General features: G+C 40.0%; 1 protein-coding gene across 2 annotated transcripts in view; it reads right to left on the bottom strand.

The window, feature by feature from the left end:
* Window positions 1-9,202: 9,202 nt before the first annotated feature.
* The window catches only part of olfm2a (olfactomedin 2a), a 43,288-nt gene continuing 37,059 nt past the window's right edge, over window positions 9,203-15,431 (bottom strand). For both annotated transcript variants that reach the window (XM_069715514.1, XM_069715513.1), the window contains exons 4-6: window positions 13,830-14,049; window positions 12,401-12,507; window positions 9,203-10,194 (exon numbers count right to left, since the gene is read on the bottom strand). In XM_069715514.1, coding sequence (XP_069571615.1) covers window positions 9,520-10,194; window positions 12,401-12,507; window positions 13,830-14,049 — 1,002 coding nt within the window. In that variant the 3' untranslated portion in view covers window positions 9,203-9,519. The remainder of the gene's footprint in view (window positions 10,195-12,400; window positions 12,508-13,829; window positions 14,050-15,431) is intronic.

Raw genomic sequence — 15,431 nt, 5'->3', positions numbered from 1 at the left:
TTGACTACCTCAGCAGCTCCGGCTGCTTGTTTTGGGGAAATTAATTTAATAACTGGATCAGTAAAGCACCCTGATCGCAGCCCTAGCTCCAATTTACATATTAATGTAGGACAATGCGTGCAGTCTGCAATGTTTATGGACGAGTGGGGCTGAAGCGACTGTTTTTTAATTACCTTCACTTTGTGCTGCTCCGGAGGTGTCAGGGGTGGGGCCATGTTGCGTCACAGTTTAGGCTGGAAAAAGACAGCATTTCCCTTGCGGAAACTTTCTAATGCCTCTGCATATTTATATTAAAAAAAAAGGTATATTGCTAGTGGGTTATTTCTTTTTAATGCAAGTTGAAGAAAAATAATCACACCACTACGAATCCACCCGCATGTATTTCTTTCTTCAGTAATTTCTCTTTGAGGCTTTTTGTGCGTTCTCACATAAATGAATACCTAAACTCAAACCTCAGTGTATTAATGTAAATGTGAAGTATGGTAAAATCATTTTATGAATGTGTGGGCATGATGAAGATTTATGCGATGTTTAAAACTGAATATATATTCTATAGGCATGAATTATACAACAGTTTTATGGGAGCAATCGGAACGCACACATGTCTCAACCTGGGAGGCAAATTCAGCACATGCTGTAGGCAGAGAGAGAGAGAGGTGTGTGTGTGTGCGTGTGTGCATGTGTGTGTGTGTGTGTGTGTGTGTGTGTGTGCAGATAAGTGAAATAGAGATGCAGCTTTTAAAGCTGCCTCAAAACACCAAAACACGCCGGAGCCACTGTACAAGCAATTTTCAAAAATGATGTTTGAAGGGTCACAAACAGTTATACTTCATTTAGAACTGATTTCTTAACCTCACTTATTGGACCCTTGGTGAGATAAAAAAGAAAATTAAACAATTCTTGCTCTTTGAGTAGTTCACCTGTTGTGTCATAAACAAGGAGATGTAACCATGGCAGCAGCTGCCATAGCAGATACCATTTCACTTATTTAACCATGTAATGGCATCTGAAAGGCTAAATAACAACTCACAATAATTACTCAAATTCAGTAGTTGGGAGTCATGAAGGAAGAGGTATTTGCTTCGACCTTGTACCCATTTCAAAGTATCACTCATTTCGCTCGTTAAAATCAGTGACTGAGGAGTCTGATTCAGACTGTATCATGTTAGTGTTATGCTTCGATGTACATGACATCATGTCACTTTACATGGCTAAGCACACGGGCAAATTTTATTTGTAGAATAGCCAGGCTAATTAAGTAATAACTGTTGTCTGTAATAATAGAAAATTAAATGACAGGTTTTTGAACTTGGGCCAGTTGGGATGCAATTGTTAGGCCTTTTATTAAGTACCACCAGGTGGAGTCTAGCGTACTGTCAGTGGCGCACGTACCATAGTTTGGAAATCACTGTTTTAAAGAAACTTAGAAGGAAATATGCCCACATGACAAAAACTAAAATATTAGCCTTGGATAATCTTTACTCTTTTCAGCAACATGTCATGCCAGGGGTCCAAGAGTAACTTAATCTTGGGCAAACAGGAAGAAAACTTTTGACATCTGATGGAAATTAAAAGAACACATTTAGAAGTACAGCTTTTTAAAAAAAAAAAAAAAAAAAAAAAATTAGTTTTATTGTAAATGCCTATTTTATTGCATTTTTACCTTTATGGTTCATTATTGATTATCCAGGGCATCTAGAGTGAGCTAATTGAAAAAGAACTAGGCAATGCCAAAAAAAATCAAACACAAATACCACATTTACATTATACATGGTCCATATTTTTCAAAAGGACTGTTACAAGTAGAGAAATGTCAAAATATCACTTGACAAATCAGCGTGTTGTTTCTGCAATCATTATATTATTTACTGGGTTGGTCAAGTGGCCGCAACTTTGAGCTTTGCATGTACAAGTGTGTCTGTGCTCTATAGGCACACATCATTTGCTGACAACAGCCCATAGGCCAGGTTGTGTTTTATGTGTCATATTGTACAGTTTTGTTGTGTGCCTGTATGTAATTATTGTGTTGTTGATGTTCAGTGAAATGGGCTGTTCTGAGATGAAGTCATCCGTAATCATCTGGTGAGGCAGGTGTGAATTAGAAATGGCAGGTTCTGTTGAGAGTCGGTATTATCTCACAGCATGTGAATGTATGTGTTCACAATAACTTCAGTCTACACCTGGATGTACTGTTTATACAGTATGTCAGTGAAAGCACTCACGAATGTCTGATCAAGAAAAACAGAAAGTTTGTTACACAGTGAAATACTTTCACTTTGATGTAACCAAAACTCCACAGCACTAAACAGATGCAGTCTACCTCAGTAGAGTGAGATACATTGGAGAGATGTCCTTTAAATTTGGCCCTTTAATCTTGATGCACATAGTTCTGTGTTTTAGTCACACAGCACCAAAATAATGTAAAATGGGCTCCCCCCCTGTTGCCGTTCTCATGGCTGCTGCCCCAAGTGTTTTCTTATGGAGCACTTTTCTTCCTCTTTTGAGAACTTTTGTATTTGTCGCAGAATGGAGAGGACCGAGGAAGAGGAAAAGGTTCTGTCTCTTCAGAGAGCCCCCCCCCTCCTCTCTTTTGATCTTCTGGTGGAGTGAACAGAATCTTGTCTCGATGACATACAGATGGGGGGTCTGTGATCTGACAGTCTTCTCACCTCACCTTGATTGCACTTTGTCTGTCACTTTGCTTGTCTCTCTCACAACCCTTCACTTCTCTTACCTCAACTTGCTAATTTAGAGTGCTGTTTTTACTCCAGAGCTGCTCATGATCTGCCTGCATTTTTAATGCTGAGTGTTTGTTATACCTACATCCTATCTGAAGACAGAAACTCTCTTTATAAACACATCCATTGGGCTCTACTAACTTTAGATTTGAGCCTGCATCCAATAAAAAATACTAACAACAAACTGGAGTCATGAATGAGAATTGTTGATAATGTCAAATCTTTTCAGGCAAAAATTTCCGTGTACTTTTCCAGGATTATAAATACTACCTCTTACAAATGCAATACACCACAGTACTTATTTAAAACCATTATCTCACTTTGAAGTCATAGTCCCAATCGGGGAGGCTTCTCCATTTAATTAGGTTAAGCATTGCTTAACCTGTGTTAAAAGGGGAGACATGTCAAGTGATTCATTTGTTGGTAATACTCTGTCTCTTTTCATAGCATTTGGTCTGTGCTTGTGTCCTATCAAGATATTTCTTTTATTGATTTGTGCTGTTTTTGAAAACAACTCATGACGTTTTGGCCGATGCTGGCAGTGTAGAGCAAATCTTTTACAAACAAGTCCCCATATTTTTTGCATCATAGTGTGAAACAGATTTCTTTCACAAACCTCACATTGACCTCAGCATCAACACGTAAGCTCCGGGGATTTTATGTCTGTTATGTTTATATCATAACCCGTCCTCAAGAGTGTGGTGTGCTTAGGGAGCGACAAAGTCAGAGACTCTGATGCCAAATATAACCTCTGTATATACTCTGCATTCATATAATAATCAGAAATATTCTGCAGTGAGTCTCGACAAACATGGTCTTACAACCCGTGTTTTTATTGTGTTTAGTCTTTTATCTTTGCCTCTCCTGTCGTTTTGGATGCTTAAATTCCTGACTTTGTGTGTTTCCCAAGAGTATGATTGTCTGCACCACCCCAGTTAGCTTCATCTGTCTCTCACTATCCTCTTCTCCTGTGTATATGGCCAAATCCCAACAGCTTGGACTTCACTGCTCTTGCAGACTCACGGACTTTGCAGATGCATTACCACTGAGGACTGTCCAAACCCACAATTCATCCAGTCCATAAGGGGCCTCAAATGGAATTTCTGCTTCCAGGGAATCTTCTTGGGGTGCAGATTTGACTGATTTACCAACAATTCATTGCAATACAGACATGGTGTTGTAACAGTTTGGTGGCGGCCTGGTGAAGCGTTTTCACTCAATATTAGACTAGTTTCAAACACCGTTGTCCCCATTAGTCACTTAGACCCAGATCCCAGTTGAAAAATGCTGAACTTTCATTTCAATTGACGACGTGGAAAAAATGTGTCATCGGTTTCTACACATCCTGTGCCACCTTGCAGCAATGTAGGTGCAGAAATTTTTTATTTTGCTTAATATTCCTTTTCTTTACTGGCACACCAGCTAAACCATCATCTCTTCTTTCCAGCAGCATCTTACATTAATTGCAGAAGGAGAAGAGAGATCCAAGACAGCACTCAGTTCAGTGTTTCATGGTAAACCTTTACAGCCTCAGTGATGTGTGCCATGTCTGGACACCAGGGTTATAAAACTGAATCACCCATAGTTGCAGCCAGAATGGTTCTACTGCCCTTCACAAAACAGCACCTAATGAGATTGGGGTTGCGGGTGCTGAATCAATGAAAGCTCAAAACACAATTAAAGAGCCAATTAATGAGCAGGGTTCTCTAAGGAAGCGAGTAAATTTACCCTCTCTCATGCTAACCTGTTATTCCATCTCTACACCCTGACACCTTTGCATCCTTTGAGTTCAAGATGAATATGAAATGTGGAGGAAAATAAGGAAACTGAGTGCAAGTTATGTTTAATCATGAAGAAACAAATGTTCAAAGCCCTGTTCAGAGGGCTTGTGTGTCACCTCGAGGGGCAGGGGCTTGAGGAAAAGTTTGTTTATTGTGAATGTGAAGAAGAGAAGTTGTTGTTCAAAGTGCAACTGAACTCACAATTAATGAGGAAAGTGATGCAAAGAGGTTCAGTGAAGGAAAGATGAAGAATTAGAAGACTTATGGAACAAGACTGGAGCCATTTATGATCCAAGTCCTGTCAGAAGATGTGTAACTACTGGATGAACAGAAGGGATAGAAGGCAGATGTACTCTGCTTATACGGTACAGTTTAATCAAAGAGTGGTATCTCAGGACCAGCTGCACTCACACAGATGATTGTTTCCATCAAAACAAACCCTTCTTCGCGAGGATGGCTACATGATTAAAGTGGGAACTGGGTTTGCTTCTTAATTCTTGTGTTGCTGTCTGCAGCTCGGCTCCTGCCTATGAATCTCACCCCATGCACTCTATCAAAGCAGCGCTATCGTTGCCACCTGCACTCAATCAGCTCAAGTGCATGTGAGAATGCATGCTCATAGCCACTTTAAGTAAATCAAGCCAGTCGAGCTACACTGTAGTCTATTGTTCCTTTTAGATTTAAGCTCTGCATTAATGTGGGCTGCTCAGGCTGAGAGATTTCTGTAGGTTAATACATCCAACACATAACAATTCTGTATTGGTTACTTATTATTCAGGCCACCTTCAGAGTTGCTTCTTTTGCTTTCCCGAGAGAACTGCACAACTCTGCTTTAAGGAAATGTTTTGGCAAAGTCACTGCTGACCCTTACAACAATGAGAAATTAAACTGAAGGAATGGCTGAGAGTCTATTAGTGTAAACAAACAGCAGTTTCTTCCACATTTGACCACACATGACACAGCTTAGCTCTTAACTTTTATACTGTGTGAAACTTTAAGCTTTCTTCATATCAGTATTGTCCCAATTATCATAATCGTCTGTGAGGCGGTATGAAACCAAAAGCTGATCATTGCTATTTTATGTCAGCAACTTTTTTCACTTCAAGAGTTTGGTCATTTTGACCTTAACACCGCATTTTCCTTCAAGCCATTTAACCGAAATTGCTGATATTAACTCTTACTCAACCTACCTTGTTCGGTCTGGACCTTCAGACTTTTCAGTTTGGTCCAAACTAAAACAGCAAGTGTGAAAGGTGCCTCAGACCAAAGGATAAAAATTTAATCCAACCATAAAAATTTGTCTCTGTCCAGATCCAACAGATTCAAAGTTTGGTGCGTTTGCAGTGTGAAAACCATTTTTGGATGGTTAGGACGCTCAGACCAATAACAGGAAGTTGAGGCAGGCTATTGCCATCCATTTAACAGTAGAGGAAGAAAAAGTACTGGAATGGAAGCGGAAATGAAAATGAGACCCAATAGCACACAAAGTGTTTCACTGTAACTTGGTCTGATGGTAGTAATGCCATAATAACGATAATAATATCATTGCGAGATTTTTCTCATTCAAACAAAAAATGCTATCGGCCAAATTCACAATAAATTGGTGTCCGATACACGCCAGTCTACAAACTAGTCAATGTCAGACCCAGCCCACGTAGGTTCTGACAACAGGACGTATTGGTACATCATGCATTTCTGCAGTGCCAACACAAAATTACAATGTGAAGCCAAAACTGATGACGGATCAAATGTATACAATGTAACAAAAATATGAACTTTGGTTCGGACCTTGATCTTGACTTTCAGGTGGGAAAATGCCCTAAAAGTTGGGCTGAACAATGACAAAAGCAATATTTGTTATTATTCAAAAATTAGCGTTTTAAATGTAAAATGATTTGTAATGTAATGATTTGATGCTGTTCATCCTGATGTACATCATTGTTATCACTTCTTGCACTGGACCTTGGTCTGAGCGTTGGTTTACCCAACATCACTCACTGGTGCTTACAAAGCTAATGTTCGCCTCATAAGTAGGGGGGGGGGGAGGATGGTTGTAGCTGGTATCAACAACTGATTTCAGTAATTTAAACTGAAAATTCAATAACATTTTTTCTGAAGTACTTGATAATACTGTAGCATTTTTCTGTTTCTGTCTCGCCACCATGCATATGTAAGAAAAATTATTAAAAGTGAAGAAGCAATACTGCTTAAGAAATTTGACGGTGTGGGAGAGTGCAAAATAACTTATTTTTTATTGTAACAAAATGCGTCGTTGAAGTGAATGCCATTTTTTAAAATATTGGTTCTATTTGTACCTGTTCTAGAATCCATTTAGTTGCAGGTTTTAAATGAGAAGAATGTGGATGTGAATGGATCGATGTACCTTTCATATTTCTCAGATTAATGCCTCTCTCCAGTCTCAGGTTTTTATTTCTTACTTTGTTTGATTGCAGAGGTTGCTTTTTCTCTGTGCAGTCATTGTTTCCTTCTCTGCTCACTGCTAAAGAGAAAGGTTTGTTGGCAGAAAAGTATCAGGTCTATCTTAACCAGTCATGGCCATAGGCAGTCATGCCTTACATTAAATACCGTTGTGTTCTGGTAAAAATAAATGATGATCTCTGAAATGCTTCTTTTTACAATGAGCAACCTTTTGCCTTGTTTTATAATTGCCTGTATATTCAGGATAGGCTGTGCAATTTTTTCTTTGCAGCTGACTGGGCTGTGAAGAAAATTAAAATCGGCTGAGAAAGCGAAGAGAGGGATGGATTTGTTTTAGAGAGCACATTCAGCTACTATTAATTACCTATGGGTTTGTTAACCACTTACCTCTAAAGTGTAACTACATTTGAAATTAAAATAGTTAACGCCATAACATTTATTTTCCCCTATAAAGGGTAGTTATAGAGCACTTTTTCTATTGGATATTGGTGGATGGTCTGTATTGTTGTGTATTGCATTGTACTTTAAATGTCAGCCTCTACTGTGTATGAACTCATCAGGGTTCTTTCAGCACAGCACTTATTGATAGAAAGGTCATCTAGGATGAATAGGATCACCATGGTAACGAAGGACAAGGAAAGTGGAACTTGCTATTTTATCTTATGTCTTCTGTGTTCACCAAGCCTTAGAACTCAAAGGAATGAAATGACAGCACATGTGGGCTATTGTCTTGTTTTTTCCAAAGCAGAAAATGGCAATATAGCTTAAGGAATATTTTCAATAGTAAATAATGAAACGAATGCAATGAAAGGTCTGCAGAGAATTTGGTGTGAGCGGTATCCCACTGTGTGCCCTGTGTTTGAGCATTTGTCTGCAGAAAGCACCTGAGAAAAGCTGTGCGACTAACAAGATCAAAGAAGATTGGAGCTTTACAAGCAACAATCACTGCGAAGTGACATTTCTCTGCTCAAATGTAAATGCCATTTACGTTTTGTCTCTCTCTCCCTGTGTTCTTCTCAACCTCTCACACCACCACCTGCTTCTTTCACCAGATGTTTTGCTTTCACTTACAATTCACCTTGGTAAAATCAAATGTAAGTGATGGCTGTTGCAGTTAAATTCAACACTTCCAGTATGTAGAAGCATACCACTTTATTACCCAGAACGCACAGAACCGGCTTTTTAGATTGAAAAAATATATTTTCAAAGATATGGTTTAATGTAGCTCCAGAGATTGCCTCGTCAATATTCACATGCTGTCCCCTCATCATTTAATGATTTGGCTGCAATAATAGCCACTCACTATTAGCAAAATATATATAATGATTCCAGTATTATTCAAATTATTATGCCGTTTAGCATTTCTTCTGTTTTTTTAAGGATTTTAGATTTCATGATAATAATAATAAAAAAAAAAAAATGCTTCAACTTTATTCTAAATAATTATTTTGTATTGTTTTGTATCTCAGTTAGGTTTTAGTGAACAACAAGGAATAAATCTTTGCATATCCAAACCCAAATACTGACGCTTTGTTACAGCCTGCTGGCATCTCACAAGGTACACACAAAGTGCCCTTTGGTGTCTCATATATCCACACAAGGTCTCTCAGGTTTAAGCACCCAAAAATCATGTTGGTAAATATAGGTAGGTTTAGAAAAAGATCATGGTTTGGGAGGATGTGGCATGGTGGCAATTTAGTTAAGGTTAGGCACCAAAAGTACCTGGTTAGGGTTTGCCAGAGATCATTGGGTTAAAACAAGTAATTTTATATTTGTAATGTTACGTACGTTAGGTGAGTTAGATATGTTATGTAAGGAACTTGCTTATGTTACTTGAAAGAAATCAATGCTGACTTTTGCTTTCTTGTAAACTCAAACATCCATCCAACTACCCACGACCTCCCCTACCTGGACTTTGTAACTCTTTCTACTCTGCCTCATGGCCTCTGTTTTTGACCTGGGTGGTCAAGATGTCGACGCCAAAGGACACCTTGTTCGTATTTCTCTGTCAATGGCGGTGAAAATGGCAGTATATGATATGCTGGAAATGAGAGCGGGCTGGCATATCCCCTCCAACAAGGAGAAATAAAAGAAACATTCATGACAATTTCAAAAGAAATGTAACACCTATTTGTGCCTTCCAAGTTTTAGGACAGGTTTTTATAGTGTTTTTACAAGTTGTTCACCTCTTCATATTGCTGTGAAGGTCTTTTTGAAATGAAAGCAACAATGAAATACAAAGTCTTAAATGGTAAAGAGAATATTTATTTTTCTCATCACAAATAAAAAGAACCATGCTTACTCATCACAGAAAAAAAGAAAAAGAAAAGAGAAGCGCTCAGTCTTTTTTCTTTACCGACCTTACTGGCGGAGTGATTTTTGAGAATGTGAATAATAGCACTCTATGAAGATTGAAATTCTTAAAAAAAATCCAAGCCTATGCCCATACACTGAAGCCCCCAACCCACTCCTCCCACAAGCTGTACCCACCTCCACCCAGCTCCCTTGTCCCTCCCGAACAATGACCACAGCATTATTTGAGTGGGTCAGTCTGACGGCCCTCAGTCCCCAGAAGTCTTAATAACCTGGAAGAGTGTGACATTGTAGAGCACTTGATGTCCGTTGTTCCAGGTATACAGGACCCTCTCCCTGGGGTTATAGTCCATCATGGAGATGTGGGAGTATTGATTGTGGAAGGGGATGTCTGTGTACTCATAGCTTGATGTGTTGGTGTAATAGGCAAAGTAAATCTTAGCACCAGCCAGATGGGAGTTGGTGACATATAATGTACCGCAGATCATAAAAGACTCTCCAGCACTGCGCTTGGGAAAGCCCGTGTCCCAGGTCTGCAGCACCTCCAGACTCTGTGGCTCCAGGCGGCTGATGACAATGTTCCCAGCATTGGGGATGGTGGTGTAAACAGCCCACAGGCCGTTCTCATCCGCCATGAGGTCGATGTCAGAGGAGCCTCCCCAGGAATAGGGAAAGGTGTTGTTGTAGCCGGCCCCACTCAGACTGCGCTGCACCAGCACACTCCGAGAACGGAAGTGGTACTTGATGATAATGTTACTCTGGTACTTGTTGTAGTACAGTGAGCCATTGTAGACCACGTGGCCAGTGCCAGCCCAAGGGTGAGGCAGCAAGTGTTGCACAAAGTTCTGGCCCTTCATGAAATCATTCATTGTGCGATATTCCAGGACACGTCGTCCCTTGAAGTAACCATCCATGGACCACACCTGTGGATAAAAGAAATACGAATCCTATTTAAAAAAAGACGTCAAACTCATGACGAGCCCTGACATTTCCTGCCGATCTGATTCATGTCTGCTTGTTTTGGGGTAGAGAATTGGTTGCTTTAGCTTGTAATACTGGTCTTCCTTTCTCTCTCGCTGCATTTGGATTGGCCAGTTGTCTACTATATAGCGTACTGCATAGTGGACAAAGTAGACAATCCAAAAGCAGCCTCTGTCTCTAGTGGTGTGCTTCTCTTCAGGTTTGTCCTGATTGCTTGGTCTCCCCCATTCAATCAAAGGATTGGCCTCCCCTGTATGACAGTTCTCTATAAGTCTGTTTGCCTCCAAGACTCTCGCTGATGCTCTGGCTCCTCTGCTTTCCCCTTTTATCCCCTCTGGGAGGCTGGTGTCTATTCGGTGTCTCTTTGGGTCATGTCACTTAAGTTTGTCTTTGGAGTTGTCTAATGAATTACTTTGTTTTGAAGTTGCAAACAGAATGCTTCCATCAGTGTCACGGCCTTACAAGCCGGGTCGTGATAATTTAAAGGAGCTAACGGGAAGATCTAAAGGTTATCGGAGAATATTGCTGTGTTACAGTTGGTACACCTTACTGCAAGAACACTGTAAGTGATGTTTTGTTATTGCTGGTAGCAAAGCCCAGAGCAAAGTAAGAATGTTGAGCGTATCTGGTAAATGTACTTGTTTGAGTGTTCGCCTTCGCGCAGTTATGCGTACTTGCATGTGCGTGCAGAGGTATTGATCTCTCCTGCATGTGGGAGTGAAGATGTTGCCAGCACTTTGCAGTCAACCACTGCTTGTGCTCCCTGCCCTTTCCAGTCCACATTTACAGAAAATCAATCCATTTAGCAACTCTATCTTTTTCCTCGAGCACTCTCAGCGGATCTCTGCACTGACATGGCCCTTCTCTGACTGCACGTCCCATCTTATTCCCTCCGTGCCTCCGCTGAGGAACAGTTCAGCTTTTAATTGATTCAATTAAACTGTGGTCGGCTAAGATATTTATTTTGTCCTTAACATATCAAAGAGAGCTTTGCTAAGATGTTGCTTTCTTTCAGGTTTTTTTTTTGTGTGCCACTTTTCATCTTTTTGTATTTTGTCCCCGTCTTGCCTATTTCTGAAGTTTTGACTTTTCAATTGCAGTGGAAGGAGAGGAAGGGTTTGGGAGGAGCTGTGGGTGGTGAGGTACAGCAGCTGAATTATGGAGGAGGGGAGATTATGGAGCATTAAGCATTGTTTCTCCTGCGCTTGCTAAATGAGTCCCTTGAGCTGAGCAGGAGGCAGGAGCTGAGCCAGGCAGAAGCTCTACAGCACATTTAGACATGTTTCCTTCTCTCGTCTGTTTGGCGACAATGGGGTTTCCCGAATAACATTATGATGATTCCTGTGGATGTTTATGTGGTATTGTTGATGTATCTGGGTTTTAATACAATGATAAATTTATGTTAAGCTTGATCTAATATGATCTCAACAAGTCAAGTGATTAAAGACAAAGATCAGGGCATTCAATCACAGAAATTGACCTTTTCTGTCTGCAGTATCTCTTAAGCCTGTTATGATTCATTGTAGAGAAGAAAAAGGCCAACCTCATCTCTCCTCTCAAACTTCATCAGTTTCCATTCGCCCCTACAGATGGCTAATAATCCACTGCTCTGCTTGTCCAACACCAGCATTTCCCTCATTCACCATATCCCACAGGTCCTTTCCTTTTTCTCGCGCCCTTCTCCTGCTGCTTCACACCATGTGACTGCCCATATGAAAACCGCATGTCATCTCTAATCAGCTGAAGTCACTACTATATCATCCAGGTCCAGAGCATCTCGGCACACTCCTGGTAATTACCCAGGTGATTTAGAAAACTTTAGCCCAAACAACTCATTCATTTCTCCACTGATGATGAAGTGATTAATCAGCTGGAGTTGTAGTGACAGAGGAAGACAGGGAGGAGGGAAAGAGATGCTATCCATCAGTGACTCAGCTTTGCGTTCCCATATATCTCGCAAAACAGTCAGTCAGCCATCGAGGTACCATGCCAGCACTGCTGTGAAGGATCTTTTTTTTTTTTTTTTTTTTTTCCATTGAGCAGTTGATAGAGTTTGATTGACCTTGGTTATCCTTTATGTTCAGTTAATCCTACATCATCCTGTGTTTGTTGGAACTATAAAGTATGTAGTAGGGATTGAAAACTCACTCTGTTGTCTGAGCTGGGTATCATTGTGTCTGTCATCCAGGAGCCGAACCTTGACCCTGATGCACGTACAGTGATGGGATTACTGACGCCAGTGAGTTTCCCACAGCCTGAAAGTCAAAGTAGAGGAAGAGGTAAGAAGGCATGCATGCCTATACTGCATACTCGAGAGGACACACACCACACAGATGTTTGTAGGATCACACTCTTTTCTGCTCCACTTGTGTACTGGTTCTGAAACATGTGATTCCATTGGGCATGGGTTTAGCCGCTAAGTTTTTTTCAATGGGACTTCTTTATGTATGCATTAAAATACCTTTTTATTTCTACTTTTATTAAATATTGTTTGGCTGTACTGCGAGAACCCTGTTCAGGATAAAGCGGGTATAGATAATGGATGGATGGATGTATTGCGAGAGGTCAGCCCTATGAACTGAGTGAGTGAGTGAGTGATCAAAGTGACACCATTGGTTGGTTGAATGCTGAGATTTCCTCTGTTTCAAATTAAAAGTCCTAATTTCAAATTAAAAGCCTGTTACAGCCATATACTTTTCATGTAGTCTTGTTCAGTAAGGCAGATGTCTATGTTTTGTACATTAATCTTTAGCCTTTCCATTTTCAAGTGTGCATCTGAACTACGTCCAGTGTTGCATTTTGAAATGTGATACACAAAAATGTACTGATTTATTCATTGACTGATGTGAAGTAATGCATATTTTAAATGTTCTAGTATATTTTGCTGCATTTTTGTGAGATGCTTGTTTTCACCCTTGTCTTGTCATATTTACTACTTTTTTTACCCAGTTTTGTAAAGCACTTAATTTCATCTATAAAATTATATATACAAATTATTATTTAGTTAATTGATTGATTAGTTATCTGTGGTGTTTAAACCCAATGTAAGACATTATCAAAACAATAAGGAGCGAGAGGCTAAACTCTTTTTTGTTAAGTCATCGGTTTATATATAAATATACACACACACACATATATATATATGTATGTATATATATGTATATATATATATATATATATACACACACACACACACACACACACACACACACACACACACACACACACACACACACACACACACACACATATATACACACACATATATATATGTGTGTATATATATATATATGTGTATATCACATTACATGAGAACACGATCAATCATTCATTTAAACCTTCTAGGCCAAATTTTCTCAATTTATGCAGATAATTCAAGCTCAGAGCAAAGTGGAAATGTGGTACGTATGCAACAGAGTTTTGACCATTGATTATTCTAATTTAATCATCGATTCCTTTCTGCACTGCTGTTGTCAAACTTTTAATTGTTTAAATGCTGTAATGATATTTGATAATTAATTTCAGAGTAATTAACAGTGACCACACCCGCCCACAGCTTTTCACATATATTTTATACCTAGTTTCTGCATGCAGGAGTGGAGCCTGGTCTCCAGTAGCAGGACTCTCTGGCGCAGCTCCTCGTAATCGTAGGCCCCCATCTCTTCTTGGATGGCCATAAGCACCAAGGACAGATTCCTCACCTCCTCCCGAAGACGCAGGATCATCTTGGCGTCAGCTTTGTACTGTTCTAGCACTGGCAGTAGGGGAAGCAGCTGGGTCACCTTATCTTTCAACTCCTGAGAAAGTTATCACAGAGAAAGACACATGGAAAAGAAAAAGGGTGATGACGATTAAACCCTTGGAGGATAATAAGGATAGGGGACCCGGTTGACTGTGCCGGTCAGTACAGGAGATTGTGTGCAGAAGAGCTAGCTCTTCAAGCTTCACTGGCTATTTCTGGTTTGTAGCTTCTGTTTCAAGCAGGAGCTCTTGTCAGTTTGTTTGCTTTTCGCTTATCCTGTGGCTTGGTGCTGGCTCATCCGTTCAACCCCATTAGCACTGGATTTCTAATGACCTTTAATAAAGGCTAAGTGTATTCCTGACATTGTGGGTCTACTCACCGAAATTGGATGTCTCTTTCCTTTTATCTGCTTTGCAAATCACTTTGTCTCCTAATATTTATGCACTTTACCTTGTGTGGCTTGCTCCTTTTTTTTTTTCTTCTTCATCAGGCTTCTTTTTATGACAAATTTATTCCTAAGTCTTTGTGTTGATTGGAGAGCCACTTAATTAGGACATTACTTTCAATTTGTCCAAACGTCTGTTTACTGCCGTCTGTTTTACGCGATTGAATTTCACCTAAAATAAGAATGTGCCGCTGTAAACTCGGAGTTTGACTAGTGTATTTAAAAGTAAAAAAGAACAATGTGTCCTTTGGTAGGAGTTCAGGGAGCAGCAGGAGAACCAGGCTGAAAGTAGAGGGCTCAAGAGAGAAATAGGTGTATCAATAAAGTGTGGCCGCCACAGGAGGGGCTGTTTCCTCCTTGTTAAGGTTTATCGTAAATCTGGAGATGGAGCAGCTCTCAGCCCTGTGGCGCCACATCATAAATCTCATTTTCACTTTTTCATGCCGTGAAAATTCGCTCTCGTTAATCTCCTGCGCTCTGCCTATGGCAACTTTAAACTGTGCGCATTCATCAGCCAACCTGCTCTGGTCAAATCTTCCTTTTTTATTTTTTTCCCTCTTTGTCGGATAACAGATTTGCATTCAGATAAAGCTGGATATATAATGCTTTCCATTTTGCATATTTTAGTCATCTCAGGTTGTACTGATGAATTGGCTAATTTCACAAACATCTTCATTACCCTTATCGAAATGGCTTTCATAAAACACAGTGAAAGCAAAACACAGCCATTCGTGCCTGTCCCGGTGCTGAGGCCCGGACCCAGCATTAAAGCACACTTAGCATTTATCATGGCATCTTTTAATCAAACTATTTTATGGTCCATCTAATATCTGTAACAGTGTGAGAAATGTGGAGAAAGCCGGGGCAAGACAGGCTGCTGACAGGAAGACAAAAAGGCCCACTGATAATGGCAGCTAAGCCTTAGCTTGTGGAGAGATAAGGTAGAGATAAATGTGAATATATGTGCTTGTTATCTAAGCACACCCCAGAAT

The sequence above is a fragment of the Brachyistius frenatus genome, unplaced genomic scaffold (assembly GCF_029030835.1).
Source record: "Brachyistius frenatus isolate BFR_SWC_R1_liver_20210118 unplaced genomic scaffold, ASM2903083v1 Contig_144, whole genome shotgun sequence".
NCBI classification, from domain to species: domain Eukaryota; kingdom Metazoa; phylum Chordata; class Actinopteri; family Embiotocidae; genus Brachyistius; species Brachyistius frenatus.
Note: the sequence above shows the minus strand (reverse complement) of the source record. Positions and strands in the feature narration are given on the sequence as shown.